This window comes from Pagrus major, chromosome 17 (assembly GCF_040436345.1).
Source record: "Pagrus major chromosome 17, Pma_NU_1.0".
NCBI lineage: Eukaryota > Metazoa > Chordata > Actinopteri > Spariformes > Sparidae > Pagrus > Pagrus major.
This window is the reverse complement of record NC_133231.1, coordinates 22750741-22775522: the sequence shown is the minus strand read 5'-3', so window position 1 is coordinate 22775522 and position 24782 is coordinate 22750741. Positions and strand designations below refer to the sequence as shown.

At 40.7% G+C, this 24782-nt stretch overlaps 2 protein-coding genes across 2 annotated transcripts in view; one reads left to right on the top strand and one right to left on the bottom strand.

Moving 5' to 3' along the window:
* The window catches only part of zc3h12aa (zinc finger CCCH-type containing 12Aa), a 339114-nt gene that overhangs the window by 126267 nt on the left and 188065 nt on the right, over positions 1-24782 (top strand). The gene's annotated exons all lie outside the window — the stretch shown is intronic.
* grik3 (glutamate ionotropic receptor kainate type subunit 3) overlaps positions 1-24782 on the bottom strand; it is a 105546-nt gene that overhangs the window by 27286 nt on the left and 53478 nt on the right. Inside the window, exons 2-9 of the mRNA XM_073485219.1 lie at positions 17725-17907; positions 16734-16991; positions 16460-16641; positions 12878-12931; positions 9861-10031; positions 8231-8374; positions 2910-3017; positions 507-620 (exon numbers count right to left, since the gene is read on the bottom strand). Coding sequence (XP_073341320.1) covers positions 507-620; positions 2910-3017; positions 8231-8374; positions 9861-10031; positions 12878-12931; positions 16460-16641; positions 16734-16991; positions 17725-17907 — 1214 coding nt within the window. The remainder of the gene's footprint in view (positions 1-506; positions 621-2909; positions 3018-8230; positions 8375-9860; positions 10032-12877; positions 12932-16459; positions 16642-16733; positions 16992-17724; positions 17908-24782) is intronic.

The following is a 24782-nucleotide window of genomic DNA, read 5'->3' as shown; positions in this document are numbered from 1 at the left end:
GACATATTCATTTTCGACTCTTGCCTAAGTGCAGATAAAAGCACTGTTTCAATATTTTTTTTCTCCCATTTTTGCTCTTGTGTTTTTGGCTTGGAAAGACAAAAAAAAGGAATCATCCATCCAGACCGTCCAAACTTTCTTGAATGTATCACTCTAATGACAGCAACATGCGCACCGATGCGTGGGGAAATCCAAAGCTTGACAGGGCCTGCTGTGCCTAGTTTACTAAGTTAACTGCATCATAATACAGTATCTAATGTGAAATCTATGCTGTGTTTATATTTAGCAAATATCTTATGTGTCAGTCTCAGAGAAAAGAAATGTAAACTGAGCACACGTCTTCCAAATGCTGCAGTGAAATCAGAATATAACATGCCTGATGCTTCCTCCTTTGCAATGAATATCACTTTAGGAAAGAGTAGTTTCAGCGTATTATCTGGAAGGGAAAGTGAGGAGACATGAAGGGTAGGACATCTTTTTTATGGCAGGCTACACAGGTGACCTACCAGGATGGTGGAGATGACGAGGGAGCGGTTAGCCAGGGAATCTGTGATGTTCATCCCTTTTCGCTTCGGCACTTCTGTGATGTTAAGACCTCCTGACACACTCCACTTCCCCACCTGCGGAAGATGAAAAGCATGTAGCTAAGTGTTCTGCGTTTGTTGGCGGGCTGTGACCCCGGCAGCCTCCCCCGCCAACCAGTCTCCCACATTAGTGCCAGGTTGAACACATCTCCGGCAGCATTAGATGATTGGCTCAGTCACCTTTTATATCAGCAGGCCAGGGTGTTTTGGAAAGCAGGGGGGAGTTGGGTGCTGGGGTGAAATCAAGCAGGACGGACGAATCAAAGAAAATTTAATCATTTGATGAAATGCATGTTAAAACAGCAGACTTAGTCTGATACTGGAAGATATAAACAGTTTTCAAAAGATTTGAAATAACTGCATCACCTGCCCTCATCTTCAAACTAAATTATGCCAAAAACGATCAAAACCGAAGCACGATAATGTTGAAATAAAGAGCAACTGTTTAACTCCAACAGATTGCGAAACATTTCAGGGAAAATTGCGTACGAATAATGACACGCTGTCAATAATAATGATGCATTATATTGGTATATTGATGCTGTGAGTTTCTTACGTGTGTGTGTGTGTGTGTGTGTGTGTGTGTGTGTGTGTGTGTGTAGATCCACATGAGAAAAGAAATACGGGGCTAAAGCAAACAGAGCATTATTAAAAACAGCAAATATTGCAAACAGGTTACAGTTAATCTGAATGAAGGTACAGCATGGGGTTGCCGGTTGGATTACGCTGTGAAAGTAATTTTGCTCTGCAGTCTCGGTGAGATAAGCCAAGAGATTTGAACAAATAAAAGCAGTTATACATGCGAGAAGCCCTCAGGCAAAAAGCTCTGCATATTGTAGAGACACAGTCTGGAACATATCATTAGCACAAATAGTCCTGTGGCTGTCGGTAACAATCTCTGTTTGCAAGTCGTTCCCTCCACCAAAACCCTCCTCCCCTGCTCATGCCTCCTGCTTTCTCTATTACAGCAGACACAGCTTTTAATATTCGCCGGGGTTTGTGCTTGAGGTGGATCCATTTAAAGACATACAGCCCCCCCACAAAAGAGCATGAACAACTTCTGTTAATGTCCTCCCTGCCTAATCCAGAGAGAGGCATATGCTCTAATTTGAAAAGCATATTAGTTACAGCTTGTCACACAACCAAAGAGGACTCCAGGAGAGAGATTTAAAAATATCTGTGAATGCTTTCCGCTTTGCGAAATTCTTTCTAATTGTACCCCAATTACAATTAGCTCAATTCATTAAACATGATTAGCAAAAGGCTTGATTCAAAAGTTATTTACTCATGCAACCACACGGAGAGCATTACATGCATTTCCTCCCCTCGCCCTCCCGAGCATGACGACGTTGAGTGAAAGTGGCACTCTGAGAAACCTGCTCATAATTCCCGCACAAGCTCAAACTTGGGCTAATATTCAATTACAATGGATTAGTTGAGAAAAGTCCACATCTTAAACGGCTCAAACTGTTAAAGCCGATTCCACGGATATACAAGAAAAGAGAAAAAAAAAAGAAGAAAAAATCCAGCAATCCGGATCAACGTTAACATGCTCGAGCGTAGGATTTGTCGGAGACACAATGAGAAGACGCTAATATGGCATCAAATACTTTTGGAAGATGACTGTGCTTCAACTTAATTGACCGCACGCAGGACAAGACGCCAGCGAAAAGGGGGGAAGAAGAAGACAAATCGTTTCAGTGCAGTAGTATTACAAGCCTCATTCTTGAACAGAAGGGTTACAAGCTGAAAAGCCCCTGCTATTATATGATGTTGAGCCTTTAGGGAGTACTTGAGGAAGTCATAATGGGACTTATCCCTATTTGATGTATTCATAATGTATAAAAGCCCTCTAGTAGAGAAAAGCTGTTATAGTCCAGAGGGTACTTTGCCTTCCAGTGTAATAAAATAAGTTCTACATTACAAACCTTTTAGTTCCTTTTTTTCCTTTTTTCTAAAACATGTTTATACAGCTCATTACCACCAAACAGCATTTTGGGCATCACCTCAAATTATCATTAAGAGAGGCTGCAATTAACACCCTAATGTGTACCCTAATCCAATTTGCTTTATGATCCACTAACTTATGCTTATGTTGAAACAGCCAATTTGCTTCCTTGTTAGGAGGTAAATGATACTGTCAAATTTGCATTATCCGTTCCACATCCAGAGCCGAATCTGAAACTTATTTCTGAAATCAATATCCCATTAAATTCTTTTTATGGGATAGTCATCAGAGAAGTTGTACTTTTTGTATTTGCATTTTTTTTTTTAATAGCTTTATTCCATCTCAGCAATGAAATGCTTTAAAAAACAAAGAGGTACCTTTTCAAGTCCGTCCTCCTTCAGACTGATGATGTCCAGGTCGAAGTCCGTACGCAGACCAGTTGTCTTGTTGAATGACAGTCTCCCCGTCAATCCATCCCAGTGGGACTGAAAGACAATACATCTGCATTACACATTCATGTAGTAAGTTTTACATAACCAGCTCTGTAGGATACTGCATGTACGAGTCTATGCCCCTGTCCAATCTTACTGCAATCAAGATGATAATCGTGCAAGAAATACTCTCTTTTTGGGGACATATGATGCCTAATTAGTGCAGTTTACATTGCATCAATCTCGTACACGATATTTGGTCTCGTCCATCGTCTTGTGCATAACAAAATATACAATATGACAACAATAATGAACAAATAAGCACATAGAAATTTCTGTCAACAACAATACACGTACCACACACTACGACACCCTCTATCTTTCACTGAGAGTAAATTCACACCCACACGCACCGCAAGTACAAACAGAAACCATACAGGCTGCATTTCCTTTTTTTAATTACATTTTACATCTCGACGCCTCCAACGTGTTTTCCCTCCAGACTGCGGTGTTAATTAACAACCGTCGCCTTTTGCTTGATTCCCCATGAGGGGGGAAAAACACATAACTGCCCCCTATTACGATTCCCTGATACCCGCCACCTCGTGTTCACAGGCATACAAACGCTTCTGCTTCTGCTACTTTCATGTTCCTCCTCCAATGAGGATAGCCATCCTTCAGCACTCACAATGCTTACTCTTACACTGTCCTTGTCTGTTTTAGTTGACTCTTGGCTTGTGTATAATATAGCATGCTCAGCCATTGGTGGGGGGAATCCTTTTCTAAAACGCCGTGCCAATATTTATCTTATTAATTTGCTCTTTTGTCTGTTGGGATCTTCATGCCAAAACACATTTCTAATTGTCTATCGGTGTCACTTTGATACAGCCCCAGCATGAGTCCCGTTACAATAGAGTAATCAATCCTCGTGTGTCAAGTTGCTGGGCTTTTCTGATATTTAAAACTGAGACAACCCCACAGGCTATAGCTCTCACCTGTCTTTCCCCGTGGCTTGCCAGAACTTGTTGTGAGAAGATCGAAGCTTCAAGGTGAAATTTGTGGCACTCGCCTTTTCCAAACCCCCCACCCCCCCCCACCCCCACCCCCCCCCACCCGTACCTCATCCAATCTGGCCTCTCGCCACCGAGGTGGGTGGCATGTTCAAACAGCTCTAATTCAGAGAGTGACATAAATGCCTCAGCCACGTCACACTCAAAGGGCCAATTCGACCTTCAGAACATGTCACACGCCTGTCTTCTTCAAGAGAGTGTAAATCAGGCCTGAGTAAGTGTTTTTATAACCAAACACTTCAGTATGTTTGGGTAAGGACAATGTAATAATAATTCATTGGCTTTTAGTCACGATCCCTGCAGGTCACTAACATAGCTGCTAATGGTACCGCTTGTTCAGACAGATAACTATGTATCACACACATCGACACACACACACGAGTCATTGTTTGTTGTGCATTGTAATGGTATAGGCCTTTGTGATATTGTGTTTGCACATTTGGCAGACGAGCACAAATTGTCGCTTCAACTCAGACACAAACAATAGCATTCATGGATGTTGTGCCAATTGGAGATGGTTAGCTCGGAATATAATATGCAACATTAGATTTCGGAGCACATTTCACACAGTGAAATCTTGGTTTTGTAGGAAGGGTTATAAACAGTCACACTATCAGTAAAGTAATTGTATTTTCTCAGCCAAGGTAAAACCTTTTGTTTTTCGAGCACAGCACTCAAACTTAATGAGTCATTACGAACTGAAGGTTATACTTTCTAACCCTAGTTCTATAATTATAGGCAGAATATTTTCACAGCTCTCTGTACTGGAGGCTTGACCCCTCCTTTCTGCCAAACCACAAACTGAAAATAGGATTACATGTACTTTCAATCAATCCCTATAGGCACTGCTCCCGGCACTGACGCTCTTTCCTCGTTTACTAAAACTTTGGAAACTAAAGAAGCAGCAGGGATGGTTTGTTAAGCCCCTTTCACACTGAGCAAAAAACCCAGAAACACCCGCTTACATCTGGCTTTTGTCTTCAGGGCAAAATAACAGCTTCAAAATCATTTCGATGGTACACTGACATGTAATATGGTGAATCATGTGTTAGTCCCAGTATCTATCCCCAATCGCTTGTACTGCACTCTGTAGCTTGGGTGGGCGGTTAGGATCTCCCGGGAGAAGTGCATGATGCTTTATGGCACTAAGTCACACACCACAAACTATTTTGGTGAAACTGAATCATATTTTATGGAGAAAATGCTTGCTGGTTTTCCCTCTCGTGTCCTCTGGCTGCTCTGCCTCAACTCCCTGTGATTTACAGAGTTTCCTGATGTACTAAGATAGCTTTACATGTTGCTAAGGTTAATGCTAACTGCTGCTAACTTTAATTGCAATTAGCTATTTAGCTCATCTGACATTACATATCAAAAAAGCAAAATTACCATTTCCCAGATTGTGTTGCTTTAATCTGAATGGGTACAATCATCTTTTAGTCTGAGTTGAGTTTGACACAGAGACTGAAGTGAAAGTAACCATCGTTAGATTGTCAGTGGCTTCTGTGTTCCTCTGTCTAAGAAGCTTCATAGACTCGAGGGGCAATGCACGATAACTGTACCACCTGCTTTGATGCTGACAAAACTCAGGTCAACTGATTTTAGCAGAGACATGCAAGAAATAGAACTGTAGATGGTGGTGGGTAAACTTGGCATCACCTCTCTGGCCTTAGTGCACAGCACTGAAAACACTACCGCCTCGTCTTTAATCCTGCCAGGTCCCTTTATAGTGCAGTGCACGTTCCTCAAGAAAGTCCTGAATGCACATCGACTACCATCCTCGCTAAGCAGGAGGGGGGAAACCAGGAGAGTTTAAAACATCTATCCTACCCCGCCTATCTTTGCAGCTTAAGAAAAAAAATGGTTAGTCTCTTCCTCATCACAGAAGTGAGCTGAGGATTTAGGCTATGCTGATTCTAGACAGTGTGAGATCAGGCTTTGCTCTCTCAAGGACGATGCCTGCTGGTGAAAAAAACCTTTGGTGGAGCCACAAGCGGTGGCCATTTCAAGCCTCCCACTCACCCACACTTTCCATCAAAGCAGACGCTTTAGGGGAAACAAAAGGTTGTACTTTTTCTGCTTTTGAGCCTAGATTCTGCCTCTGCTTACCCCTGAACTGATCTGAAAGCCAGATCATCAGTTACCCCATACTTAGCTCCCCACATCCTCGTTCCCAAAACTGGATGGGGAATGGCCACTTATATTATAACATGAGTTCGGTCCCCCTGGATTCTTTTCAGTCAGCTGGTTGGGCCACATGTGAAGCCACAAACTCGTCAGGTCAAGAGGCCGATAGTATTTGAGAGAGGCTATGTACCCTCTGCTCCCTTGCCTCTATCATTGGAGGCAAAGTACAGGCGAGGCAATGGCACAGTAAGACAAAAGGACTCTGCTTTTTGTGCCAGCTGCAGCTGCACTGGCAGCCTTCTATGACTCTGGCTCTGGGGCCCAATCGTACTCTCTAGTGTCTTTAATATCGTGATGGAGAAGGATGCTGTGGATTAGGGTTGGTTGATGGTTTCTGTTTTCATCTCGTCCAATGGTGGTTACTGGAGATCACCAATAGGCGATCCAATCAGCAGGGGGCGGCAGGAGTAGGACGGGGTTGGGGGGACTGGAGATAGGAGAGAGAGAGTAGAGCTTTCTACTGGCACTTCTGGCTGCACCGAGTCAAACCACGCCGCTGTGATTTGCTTTTCCATCACCAGTTGAACTGTGCCGAGTTGAGCCGTGCCACGCCCAGTATGGACCCTCTTTGGAGTGGGTCGAAAGCACACCTTTGTCAATGCCCCATTGGTCTCAAAAGAAATGTATCATCTTGTATTAACCTTTGCACAAGTCTGTGTGTCTGTGATTAGTGAGACACTGAAAGTTGTGCTTGGCATCCTACGTCATCACACTTTAGGGTTCAGTTCACACTAACCTTGTCTCCAAGCAGAGACACTCACTCATGTTTAAGTTAGAATACTGCTAATCCTCAAGTGTTCAAAGTCAGAAAACAAACTTGAGGTAGTTGTAAGGGTTATTAAAATAACCCAGTTTTGGTGAGCGGGCATGTGGAGAACAGAGATGCAAGGTGTAAGATCTATAGAAGAGAGGCCGCTAACTGGTTTGTAATTAAAGATTAAAAAATCTCTCGTCACCCATGCTCTGCTGATGCAAAAGATCACTTTTTTTAACATTTTAGATCTGATAATACCCCTTGATAACAGCTCAGGAAAAAGATCAATTGTCGATCATCCCTTCAGCCCAATCTGCACAAGCCTACAGCGGATGGGTGAGTCATGCTCAGGAGAACTACCCACTGTCTGTCTGACTGTCATCATAGTAAAGAGGGATCATCACTGAAAAAATAGGCCCAAACTGGCCAAAAGGTATGCTTAAACTAATCACAAATGCTGTCGGCACAGGCACAAAAAGCACCGGCAGGGTTGGTCAACCGTGGAGACGTATCCTTTGAACGGAGAACAGTTCTGAACAGAAGTTGTCATCCATTTTGCTAATGAAAAGTGGATGAGGAGAGAGGTTTAGCTCTGTCCTTTTATATGGACGGCCCCCAGTAGCCATCATTGTGATTGCTCTGTGGGTATATGCAAATTTATTGGGCAGTTATCACAGATGAGGGATCCTGGTTGGAGGGCAAAGCCTGTTTAAATACAGTAGATCCAGGAGGTTAATGTTTTAATATCACAATAATGGGTGTGATTATAAGAGGGGCAAATAAAATGGAATTCCTGCAATTTTAAATACTTCTAAACCACACCCAGGACACAAACAAATGATTTTATTAGTTTGAACAAATCAGGATACAAATAGTAGCATCTCTGCACGCCCTTAATCTTCCCATTTTCCACATCTTTGTTTGTGTATTCTGAGGCTCTGTCATACTCTCATGTTAGATTAAATAAGAGCCGATTACACTACTTGTGTTTTCAAAAGGTTACAGTACGTGCTTTCTGGAAAAATAGGTTATGAATACAGGGAATTTATAAAGCTGACAACAACGCTGCTTTGATGTGTCTATCAGGGCTTGGTTTGCTTTGTAGGTGGAAATGATTGATTTGCTGGGTAAATATCTAAGTCCCGAATGACTACGCAGCACTCACTCCACTCCTGTTGTCACAGTCGCCCTTCAGTCAGTGCGCTTCTAATATCAATAACACTTAAATGAAACAGCAACAGGCCAAAGGTTCCCATCACCTCTTTGATGAAACTCATGAAGCGTCCTCCAAATCTCCAGGGTTTGTGGCGGTGGCACTGCAGCGAGTTTACCGTCATCTGCGGCGCGTGCTGGTATGACACGGACACAATGTGGACTGCATCATAGGTCAGAGCTGCATCTGTCTGGAATAAGGGGTGAACATTATTTCAGCTGATGTCTGTGGAAAGACATAAATAGTTTGCTGAACATCAATCTAATCGTCAGACTGTGTGTATGGAAAGAGCCAAAGGACAAAAGTCTTTTGACAAAGCTTTTTCACCCGTAAAATTAGCATTCAACATGATTTCTTCAAGTTTGTGATTTCTTTCGGCACTTTCATTGTAGACATTAAAGGAGATCTATTATGCTTTTTAGTTTTTTTTTCCCTTTCCTTCAGTGTTTTATATAGGCTTGTGTGCATGTAAAAGATCTTGAAAGTTAAAAAGGTCAAAGTCTGCACCTACCGAAGCTCCTCTCTCCCACAGAAAACACTCTGGAAACGCCTCGTCAGAAGTTTGGTACGTTTAGTAAGTTTGGTGCATGAGAATTAATTTAGCTCAGCTGCTCTGTTGTTAGCTGTATTATTATTTCAGACTATCAATGTGTTTACTGACAACACTACTGTAGCTTTGCAATCTGTAACAGTCTGAATTCTACTCCAACAGCCTGAAGGCTATGAAACTCTTGCACTATCCTGTCCCTAATGGGCTGTGCTGAGTTTGATGTCTGGATTGTGTGGGCCATTGGAGTAAGCCAAAGTCTCTATCGTTGTCCTAGAAACATACTGAGACAATGCATCATCCATTATAAACTATCCATTTGAAGAAGATCGGCCGTAAAGGGATGCACCTGGTCAGAAACAGCGTTTAGGGGGACTGGTGCGTTAAAGGATAATTGGCGCGAAATGAATGTTTTCCAAGCTATTATATCACCCCCATCTGTACTATTGAATGCATAAACACACACCAGAACAGAACCAAGAATTTTTCTCTCCATTAATTTTGGTTCACAGATTTTAGTTCTCACCGTAGCTTAAGCTTTTTGCTAGGTTAATGGGTGTGAAGACTCTTGGCTTAATGCTAGCAGGTTGTGCTTTCTCTAGGTTGTCCACTCTATACCTGAATGGTTTGCTTAGTTGTTAATTACATACCTTGAATAGATGCGTTAGCTTGACTGACTCTTGTCTGAATCATTTTTGCCCGTGACAACCATGAGTTGAGGTGCTACAATAGCTCCTTAGAAAAGACTGGAACGACTCAGTATGGTGCCAGCGGAATACCGCTTTTAAAATCTCTTAAAATATGCATCTTTTCCTTTTCAACATTTAGTCGAACTGCAGCTGAACCTCTCAAATCTGTTTGCATACTTTCAACACTATTTGTTTTATTCATACATGAGCCTGAACGAGTCAGCTGTGTGCAAGAGTCAGAAGATGATGGAGTGGTTACTATATGCAATACATAGATAAAATAGTTTATGAGGTTACTCTTTTGGGTTAAAACCATTTGTTGCCATGGGTAAGGGGTATGATAGATAGCTAAGACAGACAGATAGATAAATGTGGTCCCCTTATATTGACATTTTGATGACTGACTTTAAATGGAACAACACAGAAGCAATAAAACATACCGTCATGATGCCCTCCAGCAGGCCTGAGTCAGGTTTAGGTGCTACCTGCCTTTCCATCGACCATTTCTCCACGATAGATGACACCTGGGGATTATCCACGTTGAGGATGCGGAAGCCGGTCATGTTGACACCGCAGAAGCGATACGGCTCCAGGTCAATGGCCATCAGGTCCTTCAGAGAGACAAAAGTAATGAAGGATGGATTTTTATTTAGTCTGCCAGTCTTTGTTTTAAGTATTTTTTTCCCCCAGATGCTTTCTCCTCACATGAAAAGAGAATGACGCAGCAGCTGATTAAAGAGACACTATATTAAGACCAAAGAGAGTGAAAGGAAGGCGAAATACAGTAGTTTTCAATGTCAAATCAGGAGATTTAAGCATAGAGTCTGAAGCAGCGTCTGTGTAGTGAATTGGATCTGAAAAGGCTCCAGAGGCGGAGTCGCCCTTCTGCTGGCAAATCCTTTTATAATTGACGAATTGTTATTGTCCTTGTACCTACATACAGTAACAATGGGTTACACTGCACAAACTACAAGCTTGTGATATATTTTGTCTGTCTTAATTGAGTGAGCAAATCATTAAAGGTGAAAAAGTCTTATTTGTGTATAAATTTTAATTATTGTTGAAAAATTAAAGACAGGACAAATATCCTCAATTCTGTTGGATCATATTAATAATGTAACGCTTGCATTCCCATGGCAATTTCTAAGCAACAAGCAATTCAATTTGAGCCGCTGTAATTTCTGGGGCAGCCATTGTAGCTGAAGTGTGAAGTCACATGTTGACACATGTCGTGTCGGAATGGGCCACGGGGCTTGGAAAAGACATTTGGATGAACATAGATATTTCATTAGCACCCTGTGGGGTTAGTGCTGGGGGAACGAGAGCGTGTAAGACACTTACTAAAGAACAGTCGCCGCCAGTCACTGAAATATTTCTCCTATTTTTTTTTTCTTTCCCACCAGAATGCATTACAGTACTCTTTCATGAACCCAGATCAAAGTAAATCACTGTTGTTCTATATGACATTCACAATTGCTCGGAAAAGTAGATCAGGTTACAAGTTTCTTAGCTTTGAAGCTAAGAATACAAACTAACTGGGACAGAATTGTTTGTAAAAAAAAAAATATATATAATTCATCTTTTGTGACATCCTCATTTCTATTAGGGCATTTTGGGATGTCAGAAAAGCAACTTGTTCCAATTATAAGTTCACTTTTTGCAGCGCTGCCTCGTACACACACCTCTAACACAAAATCAGCATAATCCTACAGCAGCATTACACTGAAAATCTTTACCTGGAGAACAAGCTGCATAATGTTTGAGTGCATACAAAAGTGTTATGGACGTGGCAAACATAAAGCCCTCAGCTTTAGGTTCTCAGAGCTATGGCGAGGCGGGGGCTATGACAGTCTCATTTCAAAGGACAAGGAAGTTATTACCCCATACCCCTCTGCTGTTGCCTTTGCACGCTCTAATAAGTCGGCATTTCCCTCACCTCAGAAGATAAAACACAGACATCAGTGGATTCCATCGAGAGGAAATTGTATTGCCATGTATACGATGCAAGTATTCATCATTTTGGATCAAATCAAGCCGCCAGGTATAATCTTCTTAATGGCGTGTCTGTCAATATGACAGCATATTGCGGCTTTAGATATATACCACACTGTGATTCTATGAAGATATCCCTCCTTCGTGTGAAAATATTGATGTTGCAGAAAAAAAACACATCAAATAAAAGTTTTTAAGTTAACCATCTGGTGGATATGTGTCTGTTCCTTCTGCTTGGAAACTGCCACAGTTAAACACGGTTATACATCAGCACGCTAGTTATGTAAAGGAGTTTTTGGTTTCCCTATTAAAGCGATAGAAATGCTACACAAACACAATGCATGGCAGACCAATGTCATTGCCACGCTGTCAAGCGTGAAATATGACACACATCATGCCTGCACCTCAGTGTCATATCACATTATCACAACAGACTGGCAGGGTCCGGAGAGACAGGCAGCGTGTGTGTGTGCACGACGGAGTCAGAAACAGAGACAATAACAGAGAGTGAAAGGAACAGCACAGATCATGCTGGTATTCATTCCCATTCAGTCTGTTTGTCACCAGATAGCCAGTGTCTCAGTGAAGAGCAGCAACAGCTCCCTGCTGGGTCTGCTTGTATTAGTCAGACGAGATGATTTCAGCAGTGTGGGAACTTAAAATGATCAAGATGGGATGAAGGTGTAACGTACCCCACTCACGTTAAACATATCTGAGACGGAAAAAAAATCTTCAATCGTTTTTCATTTTAAGAGATAAGGCTGCTGATACACAGTATTGTTTTGTTGTGAACAGATCTCATGAAAAGATCATAACCCAAAACACATTAGACTCGTGATATTTTCCATCTTCTCTGCCCTGTCTGTGGCAACTCATTTGTACATACACACTTATAAACAGTGGGTTAACTTGACATAGTGCAGACAGGATGTTCTGAGCCAGTGTCTGGGATGTTTTTGCATTACTGTTGGTTAATGGATCAAAACAACCCTTCTATTAGTTTTCTACCAGTTGGTTGTGACTAAGAATTTTAGACTATTTAAACCCAGTATTTTTTGCTTATGCTTACGGGTACTTGACACATACACTTAGTTGCCAGTTTATTAGGTACAGATTGATGATTTTGACTTTTTTACGAAAATGTTTGCCAGTTAATATAAATATATATCATTTAGCACATGTGTGCAATTTTACTCTTTTACATACTTGGGAGTCAGTTCCGGGACAGCAAGCTGTTGTTTTTTATCCTGCCACCTCAAAGACTACTGTTGACTTAACTATAAAGAGGAGTGTTTACTACAGCACACTGAAGACTCCATTATGCCTCCAGCTTGTCAAACAAAATTGATATTATGGACTGGATCCAAACCCCATTGGCAATTAGCTGCTATTCATCAAAAACTCAAGCGGTGGGGAGATGAGAACAAACGAGACTCTATTTGCATTAACAAGCATGGTACATTACCAGAGTGGTGAAGATATAGTGGTAATACTCTGTCATCATCCCCATGGTCTGGGCCTGCAGGGAGACGGAGACAGAAGATGGGAAAGAAAGGTGTAAATGAATAGAGACAGGATAGAGAAAATGGTCATTTTGCCACGTTGGGGCAATTTTGAATCAAGAGCACAGTCAGAACAAACAATGCGACACACACGAACAAAAAGACCTTCATCAGTAAAGAAAAACTAGCCCGGTTTCAACAAGCATTTTGTTTTGAGCGCTTGCCGGGATTTCTGAACCATATGCGGTCCGCACAATTACAGAATAGCAACAGTACTTGATGCTTTTCTATGCATTTAAATGGTGTGCAATGGCTCGGGGCATGTGACATTATCCCAGCAGAAAAGAGAGGCTTCAATCAAAAGAGCTCGGTAATCTTTGCCTCATATCCGAGCACTCCATCACCGCCACTTGTTTCACTCAATCTACATTCAAAGGCAGCAGATTCTCATGGCGGCTGTGCTCTCCATTTAATTGTACCATCTGTCGTTAAAAAAATGCCAAGGTTATGTAAATAAGATGCTATGCGATGTGGAGGCAAATTCACTCCCTGATCTATAGACATCAAGCATCAATACATGACATTGAAACTTTGTTTTTTTTTTTTCATCAATTGAAGTATTTTTGTCCCACCACTGCAGGATGCATTAACAGTATGATACAATACAAGTCTGTCAGCGTTTCCATTCTTCATCGACCTCTAATTTTACTAAACCTCCATATGTCCCTGTTCCTAACAATGCAGTAGGGTCACAGCACAAAAGTTGGAAATAAAAACATATGGCACGCAGAGTTCTGTAAAAAGACACAAGGAACATGTTTCCCATTTCCCCCCATCCAGTCTGAGAGTGAATATAACCTGACAGAGGCAGGTGAGCTCGTCAGAGCAAAGACAGGACGCAACGTATTGTTGAAAATCGAGACTTTCTAAGGAATGCAGCTTTTCAGAGGTGATATTAAACCCTTCTTTAAAAAATTGCATCAGATCCTCCTTTATACACATGCACCTGCAGCATCAGTCATGTCACGCTACACATAAATTCCTATTTCTACTCACTGTCTTGAATAGGACCAACCTTTTTGTTAAGCTGTAAATGGAGCAGTTTGTAAATCTTACATAGATACTGTAGAGTAGCTGGTTTTTATTCCAAATTTTCTTCGGGTAAGAAAGTAATTTTAGGTGACTATATTTTAGGATTTAATTTAAGAGATCACACTTTGTGCAGTAGTTTTTAATATAAGGCACAGTTACCAGATTTTTATAATATACTGTCCTCTATTTTAGTTGTGATTTATTTTATGCTTTTCTTTCTTTTTTTAAAGCAAAAAGGCCTAAAATTCTTTGTTTCCAGTCACTCAGATGTCAATGTTTGCTTTTTTTCTTTCTGTCTTACGTCAATTAACCGAATTTATGAGGTTTAACGATTGTCTGTTGGCCAATTTTGGGCCGTCTGTCAGCACCTTTCACCCTGGTTTTTGCAATGTGTCGTACACTGTGTGCATTAGTTGTCCCTGAGCATGCTGAAACTGTAGCGGAGTCCGTGTGCGACGTGTTCTCAATCAGAAGCCGCTACATTGGCGAGAGCGGTTTAAAAATCAACATGTTTCTTTTTTAAATATGCAGCACTGAGTATTCCTGTTCCCCTGTTTTGATGCGGGTGCTATGCTGAGTTACTTCCCCTCACACAGACGCAGAATGTACAAGCTAGTTTGCCGTCGGCTGTAGTCTTTGTGGTGTGTTCAAGTGCAACTTTTTAGCTGAGCCACAAGCGACGCGAGGCGATGCAATTACGGGCCTTTGCTGCCACTAGTTCTTCGATGTCAGTTTGATGTGTTTGTGTCTCTTATCTATATCGAGGGACTATAATAGACAGGTGTTGTGGCTCAATTTCAAGTGTTATAAATGAAAGGTATCACAGCAAAGCACTATGTGTGGCACAGCAGAACAACCTTACAATCACAAGTTGAGCACAGTTGTTGGTATTCTTGGCATCAATCATAACCAATCACCTGTTGGTGTGGGGGGCACAGGCTGTGGTCTGTGCTGTAGCTGCCTGACAAGTTGATCCTGGAAGGGAACTGTGGAGCATTTCTGCCTCCAAACCTTCTCTCACGTCTTCTCTCAGAAGGACACCGATTCCTCAGTGCGAGATGTGCAGACTGGCCACGAGCGCATATGTCACCTCGGATCTTAATAACTTGGGAGGACGGAGTTGTTTAAATAACTCAGGAGGAGATGATGCATTTGGTAAACATGTTAACAGAGGCTGACAGCAAACTGAAGAGAGGAGGGGGGGTCCTACCCGCCTGTTCCTGACAACTATAGAGCATTAGACCACCTACACAATCTCTACTCTGTGCACCACGCTGACAGCTCTTTGTTGACTGACGATCATTTATATCAAAATGCACGCATGTACGATTTTGATAATGAAACATTTTGGATCTTATCCCTGTTTGTGGGATGTGTATTGAAGTCAACAATTCACGCTTGAGAAGTGTTTGTAATCTTTTGAACAAGATCAGAATGTGCCAGAGAGTAAAAACAGAGTACGCTGAGTTTGTTGGCATTGTTTTCTATCCTCTATTTTTGATTTTATTGTATTTAACTGGCAAACCCAAGATGCATGAAATCATAAGGGGGCCAAGCTTTATTGTACGAATGAAGCGTTACATCAATACATTTTTACAGACTGCAAGACTAAGTCAGTTCAAACGGATGCAAAAATGAACAGCTGCGCATTGCAACTGATCACAACTCGACATCAAACCATGACAAGTTTCTCTGTTTAAGATTGTACGAACATTGATCAATCCAAGAAGTTAATTTGATATCTAACCTAGGATGCTGGTTTTCTCACTTTTTAAGGTAGTCTGAGGAGGCAAGTAGCACATGTGGAAATCCCACAATCTGACACCAGAATTTCACTCCTGCTTAATTATTACTGACACTCATGGATGCAGGAACAAGGGCTGCTGAGGGGGTTGCAGCAGCGTGACTATAGCATATGCCGAATTTACAAGAAGGCCCAAATAATTAAGAGTTTGTCAGAAAAAACGCTTCACAAAGTTTATAACTCCACTTCTCACAAAATTGCAGATTTTATAAGGGAGTTTAGGGAATTTCTCTCTCTCTTCCTCCCTTGCTGTTGCTGACTGTAGCTGATGTGGCTACTTTGACCTATAATATGTTGGTGTTCATGTTTGCCGTCTGCTGTAGTGCAAAACATTCTCAACTTGCTGTAAATTATTGTAAATAACGATCAGATACATATTATACTGGCCATTCAAATTAACACAAAAAACATGAATGTCACGCACCATTTACCATGACGTCATTGTATAGACTGACCCCTCAGCACCCCCAACTGTGACTGACTTCCCGCATCCCTGCTGACACTCCTTCTGCTGCTACTCTTCTCCCACCTAGCCACTGCCAAGTCCAAGCCATCACATTTTCATTCATAACAAGTCTGATAAGAATCAACCATGTGATTTGTCCAACCAGGAGGAGTTGATGCCACACTCTGTAGGACTCTCACTGACCTGTTTGAGAATCTGTGCAGCCATCTGGTGATTGCAGTCAAAAATGATGCGGAACTCCCGGCCTCTCTTCATCTCTTTGAGGAGGGGTCTCGTGTCCTGCGAGTCGAGAGGAAGCTGACGAATCTTTAGCCGGATGTTGTACCTTGACGGGGCCATGATCAGCTCCTGTAGTCTTATCAGACCTAAAGAGGAAAAACAGCACAAATGAAGGCAGAGCCAACAGTGTCACACTGAAAATGCAGTGACAATGAAATATACATTATATTATAGTCACCTGTGCTGTCATCATATACGACAGTGGCTGTTTTCCATTTGAGAAACTGCACCAGATCCAGGATAGCATAGCTTAGTGAAGAATAATCCGGGTATAAATTGGCATAAAAGCTGTCCCTGTTGTCCATGGGGTGATGTTTCCATCGCACCTGGACATGCGGCACTTCCAACGCGTTGCAGATGGACTGCACAGCATTTGACGATGAACTATGTGAGGGCCCAAATATTGCAACCACACCTAAAGACAACTGGTCACAAGCTAGAGGAGAGCAAGAGAGGAAAGCTTAGTCACAAATACTTAAAAGGTGCAATATGTAAGAATTGGCCACCTGTGGAATTTGTACTTCAAACAAATAGAGGCAGCATATGACCAGAGTAACTGCTAACTGCTGTTAGCTAGTTAGCGCAGTTAGCCGCACAGCTAGCAGTAAGGACTAGGAGCTAGGGGACCAGGGGTGTACTGGTGTTTACACTGCCAGCACAGGAGCTTTGGACCTGTATGGGCCAGGGCTAGCTGGGTTAGGGTTAGGATTATACTATGTGGCCCTAGTTCTTGCAGAGTGCACAACATTGACATTGACTAAGCATGTTCAAATGGCGTTGGAGCCCATCCGTGAAAGAAATCACTTAGATTGGCTGTATAGCTAGGTGTTTCAGTGTATGAGAAGAGACATGTTAGCTGTAGTATCCACGTTTTCAGCCATTTAGCACAGTTTCTCCTTAGTTATGCGAGCTTTATTAAATGTCTGTAATAGAATACCTAGACAATATAACATCAAAACTGTTATTTCCTTATATTCTGTTGATAATTATAGGGTTTTTTTTACATATTGGATGTCTAAGGTTTATCCAACTGAATTCAAGATTTTCATTTGTGAGCCAAAAACAATCCTCATCAAACTAATACACAGATATCTTTTTGACTGACCAGCTTCTCGTCTTCCTCCACACTGTAATCACACCCTTGTATAAACACAGAACTAGCCACTCACCTTTTCTTGACGCCTCAAAGCTGTCGAAGATATTAATCCTCTGTATGTCATATGTTAGTGTTGTGTTTGGCAACAAAGTCCTGTTTCTGTTTATGTTATTGACAGCAAATTTGAAGGCAAGCTCCTCAGCGCTAACAACTGAAGTGAGTGGAACAGGTCCCTCTATTTGTTCGAAAATCCCACCTGAAAAACAGAAGAGAAAGAGACGTAAGGCCCAAGACAATTAGTCTCAAACATAATCACAAGCAAAAGGAGAAACACAGACACAATTCCAGGTAGGGCTGAATGGAGAAAAAGTTTGAGAGGCATTTGCACTTAGGGGGACGAGTGCACAGTACACAAGATATTAAATTTGCTCAGCAAACATGGAGCGACCCTCTCCATTTTCAGGGAATGTAGAAAAAACCAATGAGCTTTGAAGTCTAAAGCCATCATGGATTTAAAGAGCGTGTGTGTGTGTGTTCCATCAGGGCAGCAGAATATCTCAGACTCTTGTCTCTCCATTAAGATGCCCTTTTATTTCACCAGAATACCACATCTGTGGAGCAGATAACAGGACTTCGGCACTCTTCTTTTACATAAAATTCAAAGGATTTTTCCTCTTTTTTTTCAGATGGGCCGGACCACTGCTCAAAACTTACAAAACATGTCTATATGCACATCAAAGTAGAGTTTTGCTTGATCTGGTGGTGTATCAGACCATCAGTGCTGCACAAAGTGCAGATGAAAAACTTTTTTTTTTTCAATAGTTGAAATGGGGATATATTGGGCCCACAGGACAGACGGTAACACTTGAACAATCAAAATGGCATAATGTAAATTAAAATTAGGTTACTTAACGAGGAATACCACACATTTTATTTACATCAGTTTAATTGTTTTGGAGAAGACTACTCAACTTTTCAAAACAGTCGTATATTGTCTTCTGTAGTTTTTAAAAGGTGCTTTCAAAGGGCTGAGAAATGAATGATGATGTCATTGAGATTATTACTTTAAACAAACTAAATAAACAAACTCTCTTCATTTTCATGACTGAATAAACTGAATAAACAAACTGACCTTAAAGGACTACATAATTTCATATTGTTTTCCTTTGTTTATATGTGGCGGACCCTGCCACCTTTCTAGCTTCAAACAGTGTTCTGGGGACCTTATTTTCCTCTGAAATACAGTTTGTTTATTCAGTTGTGGAAAATATTCATATTTCTGAGTTTGTATTATCACCTCATTAATATCGTAAATATCACAGTTCTGAGTTTGAATTTCTTATAGTGACCCTTTCATAGAAGTTTATATTCATCAGATGGGGGGTCAACAAAGTGATGCTAGTTTTTTTTAAGCTTATTCCACATTGGGGAGGAAGGCCTTGTCCACACATACAAGGATAATATGCAAAACAATATTTTTTTCTGAGCATTTTGCTCTCTTATTTACACACAAACAATGTTTTAGGTCACTTAAACAGAGATTTAAAAAATTAAAAACGCCTTCTAAAGTGCATATTTTTCAAAACTCTGTATTGTGTATGTACATGTAAAACGGAGCATTTGAAAAACGATAAGTCATTGGCTCCAAAAATGTGTTTGTGTAGACATGGCCTACGAATCCAGATGTATTGGCCACTGTTTGATTTCCTGTAATGTCTCTTGTCATGGAAGTGCAATGCTCAATCGCTGGAGAACCCATTTAGATATGATCTATCATTTACTGTACAAAAATCCAGTTATTTTTGTTTCGCTTTAACACAGATTGTTGCAAAGTCAAAGCACCTTCTCTTTGGCAATATTTCACTGTCATGTCCTCGGTATCTAACATTAAAATAGTCTAAGTCCCCCTATTTGTGTATAATTGGTAAAGTAACAAACATGTTCTGTCAACTGTAAGACAACAAAGTCCCTCTGTGGCTCAGCTGCAGCCTTTAAGAAGACAGTTTAGACAGCTTCTTAAAAGACGCCTGTAGGAACATCAGCTTATGGGGAGATTGGCTCCTCCACCTCCACTCTCATCATATTATCCATTTCAATAACAAAGCAAAATGTCTCTGCCATCTCCCTGTCAATTCTGGAAGAAAAAGTTCCCTGTCATCAAAAGTTCCAAATGTCTCAACTTAAGTTTAACTTTAATGGGCGTCATTTGAGCTATAGAGAAAACATTTTGAAACCCGCTCTCCCTGCATTGAGATCACATTTCTGAAAATCACCGTATAAGATATCTTTAAAGTCATTTCTGCTGCCTGTTAGTGCGTGTTAAAGCTCATTTTGACTCAGATCTCTCTTTAGGAACTGATCATCAGTTTCAGTCTCCATCTCGGCCTCCACTCTGTCAGAAAAACTAAGACTTTAATGGCAATTTTTGATCGGATTTACTGTGTCGAAGTGCATTTGAAAGTGACTAATCATTTTCACCCCCTCAGCCATCATCACTCCAACGTGTTTCCAAATGATTTAGTATTCAACTGATGCATCTTGTTGGTTGGATGAGGTACATTTCTTGGTCCAGTTTCAGTCAACGTCCATTTTGACCCGAAACAAGCTTTTATAAATCGCCAGCTTTTAGGACTTATTTTCTCATTTTTAGGGTTTATTTTAATGAACTATTAAAGAGAAAAGCAGCAAATACTCCAGTTAAGAAGTGGGAAATGTTCTGCATTTTTGCTTAATAATTGACATAAATACATCGTCTGGTTGATCAATTTATTAATTATTTAATTTTGTTATAGGATAAGAGCTTTGACAACAGTTCACTGCAACATTGATATTTAATGCCTTCAGTTGGAGGACTGAAATACTTCCGCTTGAAATAATCCTAAAAAATGTTGAATTAGGTGCAGTTCACCAGCCAATGCATAATCCAAAACAATTACCGGTTTCATATGCATACTATTACCATTATCATACAATAAAAGGGCACATAGAAATGCAAAAAAGCTTGAATTTAATTTGTCCCAATGGGATTTAAAGAGCATGAAACAATTTCTTTAATTTCATTTTAGTGTTTTGGAGTCTTTAATTTTGCACTCCTATGGCCTAGCCCACATTTACCGCCTGCCAGTCTGGTGTTATTGCACTAATCCTAGAGCAAACCTGGCTGCACAGAGCTCAGCCCCAAAATACCACCTGTGACCTGATGATGCCCCCCGAACAGACCTCGAGTGCCTGGATCACAGAATCACATATCTGCTGCCGCTGTGGGCAGAGTGGCAATCCTGGAAGCCAAGCTCATCTTACTATTTATGACTCAAAGCCTCCCCGGATTGCGAAGGGGGGACGTGATGCATAAACCGCCCAGTGGAATGCGTCACATTAAAATAAATGAATCCTTCCATTTCGCGGGGAAATCTCATTAGAGTACATTAAGTAATTGCTGGAGTATATAGTAATTTGACTGTTAAGAGGATAAAATGTGCATTGCTCAGAAGCACTTTAACAAATTTAATAAACGGGGGAGAAACCTGCTCCTTGGGAGGAAAAACCCTGCGGATAATTTGCTTTGCCGTTTTCGGAATTCTGCCATGAGCACGGTAGCGGGGCTTAATGTACAAGAGCCTCCTGCAACTCCATCGAATAAGGGATAAGCAGTTTCTTTTCGGCATCAAACAGAAATTCACTCTAATGATGCAGAGATTGGAATATTATAGAATGTGTTTACAAGTCAACATTTTAACAACTACACTGAGTGTTCGTTATTGCAGCGGACGCAAATTGAGATGCATGAATTTCAGACTTGTTCTTGTGAATCTCAGTCAAAAGGCTTCAAATTAGCATGTCTCCGATAGACGAGAACACAGAGGCCTTTAATTAGTCTCCAAGGTCCTACCACAATATATAAATCAGCCACTAATTGCAGCTGTTTCCATAATTTGTCCTTTGAGGACTTTGTGAATCAGCTGCGTTCGGGAAGCCACAGACTGATGTATGTGAGGAGATGACAACTCGCATTCAACAGGAAAACTGCAGAAACCAGGTCATCCGGACTAAATAGAAATATTAACAGACAGTAAGGACGACTGGTTGTTAATGTTAAACTGCGACAGCATTGTGCAGAATTTCCCTTTTTCCTCACCTACAAATCCGTACCGCTGGTTTTACAGGATTTTTTTTACTGGATTCAGACTTCTGTAGCTGGTAAACCTTATCCCACTGATATTTTAATGGCACCCACATGTTTTATCACGTTTGTTAAACTGGAAGTAGAATTATGACACCATCGACTCTTAGACTGGTTCCCTATAATCCTTGCTTTTACTGTGCTATTCTGTCTGCCACCAGGCACGCAATCTGGACTGGACTGGGTATCGGGTCAGGCTGGCATGGAGACATGAAAGGTTCTGCCTGCTTTCATGTCTTAATCAATGGATACGCTCACAATTTTGTCCTGTGTTTTTGGTAGTTGCTACTCCAAGGTAAAATGGAAATGATCCAGTTGCCTTTGCGACTGCGGCTTCAACAATAAGACGACTTGGAAACGCAAGGGCGTAAGGTTCCTCGATGTCTACCAAATCGGCAAATGACGATGTCCACAGTGAGGCATTGTGATGGACGATGACATCACTCTGCAACCTCTGAATGTCTCTCTCCCATCACCACCGACATATACCCCGTGTTGATTTAAAAGGGTCTTCATTCGTGCACCAGATGTCCGTAACATAGCTGTATTCAGCCTCAGAAGCTAGCCGGCTAGTTATACTGAGGTAGCTATGCTAAGAAAACTCAAATAACAACGGTATGACTGAAAGAAACACACTAATAACGGCCCACAGAAAATAACACGGCTGCCGTTAATGTAACCCTTCATCTTGTGTTCACCTTACTGGGCAGGTTAAGTAAGAAAACAATAAATGGGACATTGTGACATGTGGGAGAGAAAATGGAAATATCTCTGTTGCTGCTCAGTGCCTTAACGTTACGTCTCTAAGACCAAGAACTCCTATCAGCCATCGGCGATGGATGATGTCATCATCTGTCGGCCCAACCCTACAAGTCGGTTTCCACATTAAGCCTCCTAGATTTGCAGATCTAGTCACACAAATCAAAGGCATCAAGGAAGTACAAAGACAGGATATATGCAAGCATTTAACCTACTACAAAGTAATAGCTAAAAACAGTTCAAGTAAATGTGACCAAAATTGCAATTACAAGAGCAAAAGTGATATTATTTAAGCTAATAAATTATACATCAATAAAATATTTGGCCTGCATGCAAATGAAAGCCTTTGGTAATCTGTGTGGTGTGAATGAAAATCAAGCTGAATTTTTATCCTCAAACAGAAGCTGTGAGTGCAGAGTCTGGGTCTGCAAGGCCTTAAGGAACTGACAGAGACATGCTGTGGCGAGTCAAAATCAGAGTTTTCACGTTTCAGCTGTACATGCCCTTGCAAAAATCCATGTTGTAGCATGAAAGCTCGACATGTTATGTACCCGCAAACAACGTGGGCAAGTGCACAAGCATAAGCCCACCTCTGCTGTTATGTAGTGGCAGACTGCCTGAGAGCCAGCTTAGCTGGTTAGGATGGAATCATCAGGGTTCCACTGAAAACACTTATTTTTAACATCTCCTGCATTTACAGACTTCAAAGAGCGTGATCTGAGTGACAGAATGACAGTCTGCCAAAACAAAGCCACATTAAAATAGACTGATGTCAGGGTTGTTTTTGCTATTTTTGTGTTTTGGTTTGATGACTTTTACAACATAATATTAAAGTTATACATTATCCGGTTTTAACATTGCTTATTTTAATTTAACAACTCCATGTTCTTCTTTACTTCACACATACTGACTTTCTGATGAAACGAGACAACTGTGAAGAGATTTTCTGGCTACTGTCTGACTCGTATGGACTTAATTCAACCGGAGAAACACATCACATATTTCTTTAATTACCTGAATTAATTCTTTATCTGAAATGAACGTGGGCAGCGTTTAATGCAGCTTGATCTCAAAGCTACACTGTGGTAGGATCTAATGTGTTGTTGTCCAACTGTCTGGGCTTAAATCTGAGATTGAAAAAAGTCATATTTATTTGTAATGCACTGCAAACAAACAGGCGTTTATGGGAATTTTTATTTTTTTTTACAACAATCACACTACAGCACAAGCCTAAGATTGCCAGATAAGCACCCACTGTCTCAAGGAATAGGAAGCTTTTCCTCACTTCGTGGTTTAAACAGCTGACTGTTTTTCATTTCCTCCTTTCCAACAATCTGTGTAAACTAAATGCAGTACACGCAATTTAAAAGCAAGGCGAGGTCAATTTTTGGTATCTGCTTTATTTTTTTTTTTTTTTTTTTTTTACCACTGAGGCTGGTAATGTGATACCATGCGTTGCCCTTGTAGAACATGAAATTTGTGCAGAAGACAGGCGAGATCAATGACCTTTCTGTTATTTTCCACCAAGCAAGAATCTGACCTTACTTGCAGTTAGAACCAGCTTCACAACAACACTGGAAATCATTTTATTCCCTCACTTGTCCTTCTTAACCTTATATTTTGGAGGGTTATAAATGAGGTTGATTTTGCAACAAATGGGATTCACTGAATAATAAATAGATACTTTTTCATAGCTCTAACTTAAAGTTAATAGAAAATAATAATCTACATATAAATACTAGGGATGTTGTGTTTTTTATTTATTTATTTTTTTAATCTAAGCTTCCATGAGGATTTCGAGTGAATCTTTAACTGTCTTTTGGCAGATTGTATGACATCATCACCCTAAAAAAAATAAAAATAAAAACAAAATAAAATAAAATTCCACAATGTGATTCATCAGATTAAAAGTCTTTATTATTAGATCAGCTTCCTGTTGACATGAATTGTTGTTGTTGGTATGGAACTGATGGTATTTTGCAGATACATGGTATAACCTTTACAGTTGGTTAATAAATGCTTTATAAAGCATTCCACTGTTTCCACTGTTGAATTAACTATAAATTTGCCATTTATTAATAATGGGATGATTTGTAATTATTTAATTCTTAGTTAGGTTGAAGGTCCAATTCAGAGTTGGGAATGAGATTCAAAAATCAAGTGATTTTATACAATTGAGTTTGTTGTTAAAC